The sequence below is a fragment of the Hemitrygon akajei genome, chromosome 17 (assembly GCF_048418815.1).
Source record: "Hemitrygon akajei chromosome 17, sHemAka1.3, whole genome shotgun sequence".
Lineage (NCBI taxonomy): Eukaryota > Metazoa > Chordata > Chondrichthyes > Myliobatiformes > Dasyatidae > Hemitrygon > Hemitrygon akajei.
Genome location: NC_133140.1, coordinates 71,254,558 through 71,266,769, shown reverse-complemented (window position 1 = coordinate 71,266,769; position 12,212 = coordinate 71,254,558). Strand labels below are relative to the sequence as shown.

At 43.2% G+C, this 12,212-nt stretch overlaps 1 protein-coding gene across 1 annotated transcript in view; it reads left to right on the top strand.

Annotated features, from left to right (window-relative positions):
• Window positions 1-11,135, top strand: part of dusp22a (dual specificity phosphatase 22a) — a 201,285-nt gene extending 190,150 nt beyond the window's left edge. The window contains exon 8 of the mRNA XM_073070362.1: window positions 10,480-11,135. Coding sequence (XP_072926463.1) covers window positions 10,480-10,686 — 207 coding nt within the window. The 3' untranslated portion in view covers window positions 10,687-11,135. The remainder of the gene's footprint in view (window positions 1-10,479) is intronic.
• The last annotated feature ends 1,077 nt before the right edge of the window (window positions 11,136-12,212 follow it).

Here is a 12,212-nt window from a genome sequence, read left to right as displayed (position 1 = left end):
GTTGCCTTATAGAACTCTTCTTACATTCATTTGATGGGATGTGTCCTTTTGTTGGCAAGGCTAGCATTTGTTGGCCCTCTCTAATAATCCTTAGGAATATGGTGGAGATTACATTCTTGAACCGCTGCTGTTTGCATGGTGATAGTCCTTTGACTGTACGGCTCAGGAGGGATATCCAGTGATACAGTGATGTATTTCCAACTTAGGGCAGCGTGTAACTTGGAGGGAAACTTATGCTTCGTTTTACTTTCTGCATGCTGGTCCTTCCATGTGGCCCAGTTTGAGGGTTTGGGAGTTGTTGTTTGGGTGACCATAGCAGGTTTGTAGATGCACGATGCAAACATGATACACTGTTGGCAGAACGAATTAATGCGCAATGTGGTGGAATAGATGCCAATCAAGTGAACTGCTTTGTCTCGGATGGTTTGAGCTTGAGTATTGTTAGAGATGCATTAATTCGTTGGATAATATTACAGTGCACACCTGACTTGTGCCTTGTCAGTGTCACTCATTACAGGAAACCCAGTCTTTGACATACATTTGAAGCCTCACTATTTATGTTGGGGTCCAAATGTACCAAGATATCGTGAAACCAAGATGGATTCCCACATATAAACCAAAAAAAAGAATAAATCAAGAAGCATTTTTAAACAAACTTTCATGCCTGGATATAGCAATGCCAGCAAATATTGTTTGTCCCTAAATAACTCTCGAAGTGGGTTGCAGGGATCGTTTTAGAGGTCAGTCGAGAGTCAACAGGTCTGGTAACTCTGGAGTCACGTATTGATGAGCTCTGATAAACGCGGCAGGTTTCCTTCCTTGGAGGACAATGGTGGTTACTTTGGTAGATATATTTAATTACTAAGCAGGGGTTCACCACCTCTTTTTTTGGCATGAACCCTTACCATTAACTGAGGCATCTGTGCACCCCAGGTTGGGAACCTCAGCCAGTGACATTCAAGCGTGTTCTTTGAGAGGTTGTCTAGGCATCTATATGGTGGTCCAATAACTTAACCACATCTAAATGACCTTACAATGAAAGAAGGGAAGACTGAGAAGAATAAAAATTCTCAAAATTCTAAGGTCATGGAGAATATTTGAGCTAGATTGGAAGTGGAGTAATGGAGTCAAGACTCTCATTATCCAATAGAAAGAAGACCTTTCCTAAAAAGCCTTTGTGGGATTGTACTGAATTTCACTGTATCCCTCAGTATGCATTCCTGCACCCCCGGAATGTGCCAGTCAACACCATCATTCACTTACAGAACAATACACACACACAAAGCTGAGGAACTCCTCGGGTCAGGCAGATCCATGGAAATCAGCAGTCGACATTTCAGGCCGAGAAGGGGGAAGACACTAGAATAAGGAGGGGACGGAGGGCAGCTAGAAGGTGAGAGATGAACCCAGGTGGGTAGGAAAGGTAAAGGACTGGAGATTCACTTATAGACATCCCCTTGTCTCTGATTATACCATTTTTCCAGGTGGTTATTGGTCCTGTCCCTCAGCATTTTCTCCAATAACTTTCCCACTAGACTCGCAGGTCTATAATTACCATACTTTTCCCTGCTGCCCTTCCTGAAATGGGGGACCACACTTGTCGTCTTGCAGACAACAGAAACCTCTCTTGTCAGCACAGATTTAAAGATATCAGTTAAATTCCAAGCAATCTATTCTCTTGCCTCTCTCAGCTGCCTGGGATAACCTATTCCACCTTTCCCGATAACTCAGGTCCTCAAATCCTATCAACATCATCGTAAATTTTCTCTGCACTCATTCAATCTTGTTTACATCTTTCATATAGGCAGGTGACCAAAACTGCACATGATACTCCAAATTAGGCCTCACCAGTGTCTTATACAACTTCAACATAACGTCTCAACTCCTCTGCTCAATATATTGATTTATGAAGGCCAATGTGCCCAAAGCTTTCTTTGCAACCCCATCTACCTGTGATGTCACTTTCAAGGTATTATAGATCTGTATTCCCAGATCCCTTTGTTCTACCTCACTTGTCAGTGCCCTACCACTCACCAGGTGAGATGAGGTAGTAAATTGGATTAGGTAATGTCACTGTGGGAGTGGTCAGAGAGTGGTAGCAGATGCCTGGTTGATCCTCCCAAAGTACAACAGCTCACACTTGCCTGCATTAAGTTCTATCTGCCATTTTTCAGCCTACTTTTCCAGCTGGTCCAGATCCTGCTGCAAGCTTTGATAGTCTTCCTCGCTGTCCACTACACAACCAATCATGGTGTCATCTGCAAATTTGCTGACCTGGTTTACCTCATTACCTTCTGGATCATTGATATAAATTAAAAACAACAATGGACCCAGCACCGATCCCTGCAGCACAGCAGTAGTCACAGATCTCTAGTCAGAGAAGCAATCCTCTACTACCACTCTTTGGCTTCTCACAATTTACTACCTCATCTTGAATGTCAAGTGACTGAATTTTCTTGACCAATCTCCCATGTGAGACCTTGTCAAAGGCTTTGCTAAAGTCCATGTAGACAGCATCCGCTGTTTTGTCTTCATCAATTTCAAAGTTCAAAGTACACTTGTTATCAAATATACAACCATGGGATTTGTCTCCTTACAAACAAAGAAACCCAGCAGAGCCCATTAAAAAAAGAGAAAGCTGTCAAATGTGCACTGTTACGAACCCCGTAACTGGGTCACTTACCAGCAAAGATAGAAAGGTCCATTGAAGTCTGATGATACTATTTTTAACAGTATTTATTAGTAAAAATACACAAAAATAATATCAATGCAAACATACAGATAATATACGTCGTCAATACTAAATCTAAAAAGTGCGGGTATAATAATAATCAATAAGAAATAAGCTCTATCGTTGTCTAGGGGATAATGTATTGTCCGATGGAAATATAAAGTTCACTCAGTTCATGCAGGCTGCAGCCTTTGGGGACCGCTGGGTTTCAATAGTTGGAGAGAGAGAGAGAGAGTTTTGGGAGAAAAACTTGCCGGCTTTTCCTTTTATGATTTCGATCCGTCGGAGTCTCGTTGGTGTGGCCGTTCACTTGTGGCCTCTCCTTTAGCTAAAGCAGTTCTTCCGTGGTGAGCCCGCCAATCCCTGGCAAGGGAAGGACGCACACGAGTCCCCACCGGCTGTCGCTATTAAACGCTGTCAATGGATTTCTAGCGTTTCTCCTGGTGCATCTAAAGGGGTTGTACCCCAGACCCTCTTTTATCCTTACTCACGGGGCCTCAGATGTCAGTCAGGTTGGGATGATGCAATCCCTCAACCAGCCCACTCTGGTTGTCCCCTGAGGGGCTTCAATGAATAGTACAGTACTCAATACACAATTCTGTCTCCAAGAGACAATGGCCGTTATCAGTGGTTTTGTTTCGCTGAGGCCAGGACACATTCCAAACCTTGTGGATTCTCTCTCATTTCCTGGGACCCAGACCTGAATTAATAGCGATCTTGCGATTCTCAAAAAGGAGGGGGCGACTTTGTACCCTTCGGCCCCTCAGAGTTGCGGCACATTCGTAACAGCACAAAGAAACAAAATTGTGCAAACAATAAAACTAAGCAAATAACGTCATAACTGAAGGTCATGAAAGTGCGTCCACAGCTATGAAGCCATTTGCAGCCGAACCAAGAGCTCATTAGTTGCAGGCCACAGCCTCAGTTCACAGTGCCACTCACCTCTGAGTAACTTCCTTGGAAAACTCTGGTTAGACTCAGCCTACCATGCACAAAGCTATTTTGACTATTCCTAATCCGTCCCTTTCTATCCAAATACTTATATTTTCAGTCCCTGAGAATACCTTCCAATAACCTTCCCAGTGCTGATATCAGGCTCACTGGTCTATAATTTCCTGGCTTATTCTTAAAGTCTGTTTTAAACAATGGAACAACATTGGCTATCTGCCAATCCTCCGGCACCTCACCTGTAGCTGAGGATGTTTTAAATATCTCTGCTAGAGCCCTGTCAGTCTCTGCACTAGGCTCCCACAAGGTCCGAGGGAACGCATTGTCAGGCCCTGGGGATTTATCCATCGTGATTTGCCTCAAGAGAGCAAGCACCTCCTCCTCTGTGATCTGTATAGAGCCCATGACCTTGTTACTTCAGTGAATCACGTCTATAGATTCTGAGTTCATCTCCTGAGTAAATTCAGCTGTAAAAAATCCATTTAAGATCTCCCTCATCTCTTTAAAATCCACACACAGATAACCACTCTGATCTTCCTGAGGACAAATTTTCACCCTTGCTATTTTTTTGCTCTTAATATATCTGTAGAAGTCCTTAGGATCTCCTCCTCCTTGCTTGCTAAAACAACCTCATGATTCCTTTGAGATCTCCTAATTTCCCCGAGCTCTCTTGCATTTTCTTATACTGAAGTACATCATTTGTTCCTGCCTCACTACCTCTTGAAAACTAAGGCTCCCTAAATCTGTTATCCTTGCCTTTTATTCTGACAGGAATGTATAAACTCTGCACTCTGAAAATTTCACTTTTGAAGGCCTCCCACTTACCGAGTACGCCTTTGCCGGAAAACAACCTGTCTCAATTCACACTTGCCAGCTACTTTCTGATGCCGTCAAAATTGGCCTTTCTTCAAATTAGAATCTCAGCCCGAGGACCAGACATTTCCTTTCCCATAATCACCTTGTAACTAATGGCATTGTGATCACTAGGTGCAAAGTGCTCCCCTACCCAAACTTCTGTCACCTGCCCTGTCTCATTCCCTAATAGGAGATCTAGTATTGCATTCTCTCTAGTTGTTTTTCAATGTACTGAATAAGGAAACTTTCCACGATAAATTTGATAAAAATTCCTTCCCCTCCAGCTCCTTTACAATATGGAGTCCCAGTCACTATGTGGAAAGTTAAAATCACCTACTTTTCCAACTTTTTGTTTCTTGCAATAGTCTTCAATGCTTCTAATTTGCTCCTTTAAATCCTACGGATGTTGGGTGGTCTATTATATAATCCCAATAACGTTCTTCGGTTCTACCTGTAAAGCCTCACTAGATGAACTCCCCAGTCTGTCCTAGCTGAGTACTGCCATGACATTTTCTTTGACTAGTTATGCCATCCCTCCCCTTTTGCAGCTAAGTCTCACTAATGGCTACAATATTGTAATTTCACCTGCTGATTCCTGACTTTGTTTGTAGGTTTGACAACATCTTTCTTCACAATCTCTCCATTATTTGTTTTGGCCCTCTGGTTTCCATCCCCCTGAGATATTAGTCCCCCTTCAGTCCAGGTGCAAACTGTGCCTTCTGTGCAGGTCCCACCTTCCCTGGAAGAGAGCCCAATGGTCTAAAAATCTGAAGTACTTCCTCCTACACCAACTCCTTAGCCATGTACTTAACTGTATAACCTTCCTATTTCTGGAACAGATAGCAATCCTGAAATCAGAACCCTGGAGGTACTGTCCTTTAACTTAGCACCTAACTCCCTGAACTCACTTTGCTGGACCTTGTCATCTCTCCTACCTAAGTCATTGGTCCCAACATGGACCACAACCTCTGGCTGCTCTCCCTGTTACTTAATAGTCCTTTGGACTTGATCTGTGATGTCCCTGACCCTGGCACCCAGGAGGAAATATACCATTCAGGAATCTTGTTCCCGTCCACAGAACTCCTTTCTGTTCCCCTGTCACTACTACTCGCTGTCTCCCCCTTTACTTTCTGAGCCACAGAGAGAGACTCATCGCCAGAGACCTGACTGCTGTGGCTTTCCTCTGCTAGCTCCTCCCCTCCAACGGTACCTGTTGTGGAAGGGAACGACACAGGAGTACTCTGCGCTGGCTGCCTATCCCCTTTCCCACTCCTGATGATGGTCACCCAGTTACATGTGTGCTGCACCTTTGGTGTATCGACCTCTCTGTATGCCATGCCCATCTACCCCTCAGCCTCCTGAATGATCTGCAGTTACATAGAAACAGAAAACCTACAGCGCAATACAGGCCCTTCAGCTCACAAGGTTGTGACGAACACGTCCCTACCTTAGAAATTACTAGGCTTACCTATAGCCGTCTATTTTACTGAGCTCCATGTACCTATTTAAAAGCCTCTTAAAAGACCCTATTGTATCCACCTCCACCACTGTTGTCAGCAGCCCATTCCACGCACTCACCACTCTCTGATTTAAAAACTTACACTTGACATCTCCTCTGTACCTACTCCCCAGTACCTTAAACCTGTGTCCCCTTGTGGCAACCATTTCATCCCTGGGGAAAAGCCTTTGACTATCCACATGATCAATGTCTCTCATCATCTTATACACCTCTATCAGGTCACCTCTCATCCTCTGTCGCTCCAAGCAGAAAAGGCCGAGTTCACGCAACCTACTCTCATAAGGCATGCTCCCCAATCCAGGCAACATCCTTGTAAATCTCCTCTGCACACTTTCTATGGCTTCCACATCCTTCCTGTAGTGAGGTGACCAGGACTGAGCACATTACTCCAAGTGGAGTCTGACCAGGGTCCTATATAGCTGCAGCATTACCTCTCAGCTCCTAAATTCAGTACCACGATTGATGAAGGCCAATACACCGTATGCCTTCTTAACCACAGAGTCAAGCTGTGCAGCTGCTTTGAGTTCACCCAGTTTCAGCTCCAACTCCATAATACGATCTGTTAGAAACTGCGGCAGTTTGCACTTCTTGCAGAAGTAGTCGTCAGGGACACTAGAGGTCTCTTTGCTCTCCCACATCCAGCAAGAGGAGCATTTCACTATCCTGCCTGGCACCCCCACTACTCTAAATAAGAAAAAAAGAAAGAATAAATAATGAAAAAAAATCTACCTACCGCCTATGCCTCTCTTCAAAAATCCTCTTTGCTCTCTTTCCAGCTGGCTGATGTCTTTGCTGACACAGGATAACAAAACTCTACATAATTCTTTTGCCCTTAATATACTTACAGAATATCTTTGGATTAACAAGCAATCTGCCCGAACAACTCAGCAAGTCATACAGCATCTGTGGGAGAGCGAGAAAAAATATTCCTGATACAAAGTCTCAACCCAAAACAATGACCATTTCTTTCTTCTCACAGATGCTGCAAGACCTGTTGAGTTCCTTCAGCAGATTGTTTGTTGCTCCAGATTCCAGCGTCTGCAGTTTCTTGTGTTTTTGGATTAACCTTAGTCCTATCAACCTGTGATATTTTGTGACCCCCTCCTTACCTTTCAAATTTCTTATTTATGCTCCACCCTACACATCTTTCACTTCTGATAGACCTTGCTTGTCTTCAGTTCCCTATACCTGTCAAATATTTATGTGATGAGGTATGATAGCGATACAGAGATTGAATTACTAGATTGGTAACTCAGAGACATGAGCTAACAGGATAAATATGAGAATTTAAATCTCAGCATGGAAGTTGTGTAATTTAGATTTGTTAGTTAAATACGGTAAGCCTAAATTTTAAAACTAAGCTTGGCCTTGTAACCATAAAACAAATATGCTACAGTAATATTTTTCAGGGTAGGAAATCTGCAAGTTTTATCTTGGATGTAGAGTGGTTGACTCTCCAGTACCCACTGAAATGGCCTGTCAGTCCATTCAGTGGTATCTTTATAGCAGCAGTTCAAGAGGGAATTTCGCTGGCACCTTCATAAAGCCAGTTTCAGAATGGGCAACGTAAGGTGCCCTCACAGGAGATGCCACATCCTTGAAAATGCGTTAAGAGAAAAAAAAGGATTGTCATAAAGAGTTAAATTTTTTCATGGTTACTGAATGAATTTCAGGAAAAACAGCGGGAGGGGTAAACTCCAGTGGAAATTCCCATATAGAGTCTTGTAAGTAAACAGCCAAGGAAACATTCCCGTAGCATTCATGGATTTGTACTCTGATATGAATGCACTCATGTTAAATGAAACCTCAATCAAAAAGAATGAAGGACCTATATTTATACACAACCTTTTACAACCTTCAGAATGCCTTATGGCCTATTCTGAAATGTACTTGCAGATATCAGCTCAGTCGCTTTTCAGCACCAGTAATCACCGATCGCGGTTCAATTCCCACCGCTGTCTGTAAGGAGTTTACACATTCTCTCCGTGACCTTGTGGATTTCCTCCGTGTGCTCCAGTTTCCTCCCACACCCCAATGACGTAAAGTATTCTGACCTTATCTTCATTTTATTTTCACCTACCCATATTACTGGGCTGATTTGGAAATTCTTCATCACATTCAACAGTGCAGCTAGAACAGACTGGTTACTTTTTTTTTAGTCTTTAAGATATTCATTAAGCCACATTAAAAATTCTTCCTTTGCAAACAAAAGAGTTTTCCTTTTGTTATAAATGAAAGCTAGAATTCCTGAAGTTAAAATCATTGTTTGCTTTTGTACTCATCAAAGATCAGCAATGTCAGGCCTGTTTTGTCTGAATGGCCATTTGATCATGGCAGATTTATTATCCCTCTCAACCCCACTCTCCTGCCTTCTCCCCATAACCTTTGACACCCATACTAGTCAAGAACCTATCAATCTCAGCTTTAAATATAGTCAGTGACTTGGCTCCACTGTTGTTTGTGGCAATGAATTCCACACACCCACCATCCTCTGGCTAAGAAATTCCTCCTTATTTCTGTTGTAAAGGGATATTCTTGTATTCTGAGACTGTGCCCTCCGGTCCTGGACTCTTTCTAGACAATGGTCAGATTCACTTCTTTTGTTGTCAGAATTTGCTTTGTTTGTTGACAAATTTAACCCTCTACCTACCGAGTTCCTCTAGCACTTTTTGTTTTGCACCTTATTTCCTACTTCTTCTTTGGCAGTTGTTCCAGATTGAGGATAACTTGCTTCCACTATAGTTGGGTAGGGTTGAGGCCAGTGTGGAATTTAAGGAAGAACATGTCTAATGGGGCAATTGGGTGGGTAGCTTGTGGTTCCCAGGGGTCAGAACCAGAATTACCGGTAAGTTTAATATCACTGGCATATGGCATGACATTTTTTGTTATGCAGCAACACTACATTGTAATAACTTGATAATAAAACTGTAAATTACAGAAGTGTGTGTGTGTATATATATATATATATATACAATTTAAATTAAATAAGTAGTGCAAAAACAGAAAAAAGAAGTGAGGTAGTGTTTACCAATCGACTTCCCATCTCTTTAGTTCACCCCTTCCCCTCCCATTTTCTCTTATCACCTCCCACCTTGTATTTCTTCCTCCCCTCCCCCACCCCCAAACTCCTTACTCTGATTTCTCATCCTTTCTCTCCAGTCCTGATGAAGGGTCTCAGCTGAAAACATCGACTGTTTACTCGCTTCATGTGTGTTGCTTGGATTTCCAGCATCTGCAGATTTTCTCTTGTTGGTGAGGCACTGTTCATGGGTTCAATGTCCATTCAGAAATCTGATGGCGGAGGGGAAGAAACTGTTCCTGAATTGTAGAGTGTGTGCCTGCAGGCTCCGGTACCTCCTCCTTGATGGTAGCAATGAGAAGAGGGCATGTCCTGGGTGATGGGGGTGCTTAGTGATGGATGCCGTCTTTTTGAGGCATCGCTCCTTGAAGATGGAATGATGCATTTTTTTCAAGGAAGTTTAGAGTGCATTGTTTAATCTTTCTCCCTGACAATGTTCAGAATAATGTTTGTTCTGAAGTCTGGTATGAAGGATTGGTGGCACAGTTATGGAGAAGTTAGTGCTGCTTTCCCACAGCTGCAGGGACACAGTTTCAGTCCAGGGTGTGGAAGCTGTTCGTGCAGAGTGAAGTCCTACTGGGAACTCCCTCCTCCTCCCATGCCACAAACGCATACATTGGCTCCAGAGAAGTGGTAAGAAGAATCAAAAGGAAGTTAATGGGGTATATGAATGAAAATAGAGTAAAAGGACTATAAGTGTAGTATGGGAGTGAAGGTTCTCAGGAGGAGGATTGACCTGCTGGACTAAAAGGTCTCCTCATGTGTCACAATGACTAAGTATTGTTGGGTCCAGGTGCCAATAACAGGCCAACAATAATGAATTTTTCTGAGCTGGACTGAAGCTGGACTCGGTTGAATTCATGTTTCATATTGTGGTTATCTCTCACTTTGCTTTGTGGTTGCTTGTATGAGTTGGATGTTTTGTATATGGGGGGGTGTGGGTTGATGTTTTTCATTGAAAGGGTTCCATGGTCTTCCTTGTTTCGTGTCTGTCTGTGGGAAAGGCGGATCTCAGGATTCTGTACTGCATTCGTCCTTCGATAATTAATGTTCATTGAATCTTTGAATCTCTTCCTGTCATTTAACCAGGTTTACAACAGCCATCAGGAAATTTACAAGAAATCTGTGGTTGGTGGGGGATTCTGATTCTGATTCAAGCCCTTGAATTGTCTGATTCAACGTTTGTGAAAGCACCCTAGTGAACATTCCTGGAATGCAGGAATGACCAGGGCAAGAAGTCCTGTGCATGCTTGGGCTTGTGCAGTGGCAGAAAGCCTCTGATACACCGGTCCAATGGAGGAAAACAAAATTTAACTGTCTATCTCTGCCTGTGTCATCTTGTTTCAGTATCGGAGATGGCTTCGGGCAGAATACGGTGAAAATCGATTTAGCGACAAGCAGGAGATAGGGAAGATGGTGTCACAGTACAATGAGAAGCAGAAGCAGCGGCACCCGAGATATGGGGAGCAACAAGACACAGACCAGTCGGCAAACGTCTATCCTCTCCCTTACAAAGCCTATGGCAGCAGCAGCCATGACTGGGTGAACAGATAATGGGAATCAGTGCCAGACTGCCCGATGTCATCTTATTCATTGTAAATTAGCTGGAATATATGTAGAATAGAAGCCCGTGGTGCAATATAATGCAAGAGTATTATGTGTATACACAGAATTCTTTTTTGTTTATCACTGACAGTTTTCCTTAGCAACATTGTGAGAGTTGTGCCTTTTCTTAAATCAAGTGCCTAACTAAGATTTGAGTTCATCCGGATTAGGCCAGCTCCTTTTCTTTATTCAGAACCAATGTTTGTTGTGATATCTATGGGCTAATTCCTGTTGGCCTGGAATTTATTTAACAATGGATGATATTGCCATTTTTACACAGAGACTTTGACAGTGTTTTAAAATGCAAACGTTTTATTCCCTATGCCGGTCAGCAGTTGTATTTTCTTTCATGTCTGCCAAACAGATTTTAAAATGTGTAAAATAAAATTCAAAATTTGGTCCGTGGTTTTTGTGCATTTTCTTAAAAATGCCATGGTTTCTGTCCGATTTCCCAACATGACAAGTGTTTTCATTAGAGTCTATAAGAACAAACTACACAGCAGAGAATTAGACTGTTTGGCCCATCGAGGGCCAATGCACTGCACTACTCGAGTCACAGAGAGATACAGCACAGAAACAGGCCCTTCAGCCCATCTAGTCAGTGCTAGAACCATTAATCTGTCTAGTCTCATTGACCTGCTCCCAGACCATACCCATGTACCTATCCAAATTTCTCTCAAATGTTGAAATCAGACCCAGATCTACCACTTCTGCTGGCAGCTTGTTTCATACTCTCACCACGCTCTGAGTGAAGGAATTCCACCTCCTCCCATTTTCCCCATTAACATTTCACCTTTCACCCTTAATCCATGACCTCTTGTTCTAATCTTACCCAACCTCAGTGAAAAAAAGCCCTATTTATATCCCTCATGTATACCTCTATCAAATCTCCCTTTATTCTTCTTCTTTCTAGGGAATAAAGTTGTTGTGGATCTGGTGCTGAATAATGGCTAAACTCAGGAAATCATGCCCCTTCCATCTATAATCAGACAAGTCACTCACCATGGCCATTTCCCATTGGTCCTCTGTATAAATTTGGAGCAAGAAGGCTGCGAGTGAATGGCTGATTTTTTGGAGCGAAGAGAGTTTTTTACTACTCGGGGTAAAAGAGGGGTGAGACTGTGCAGGCACGTGATGTTAGCCAGTAGCACACGAAAGGTTCAAAAAGGAAACCGCTGTATCCAGCGGGCAGCGGAGTAGAGGCAGCAGAGTGACAGGGCTTTGGCAGTAACGGGATGAGGCGAGGTAGGTTTAACTATGTTAATTGCGGAAAGGAGGTAGTATGTTTGTGAGGCCAGTTTTCTGTGCTCCGTGTCAGATGTGGGGGGTCCTGGAGTCTCCCAGCCTCCCGGCTGGCCGTGTCTCCACCTGGTGTGTCGAGCTGCAGCTCCTGAGGGACTGAGTTAAGGAAATGGAGAAGCACCTCAATGACCTTCGCCTGGTTAGGGAGAATGAGGAGGTCATAGAAAGGAGTT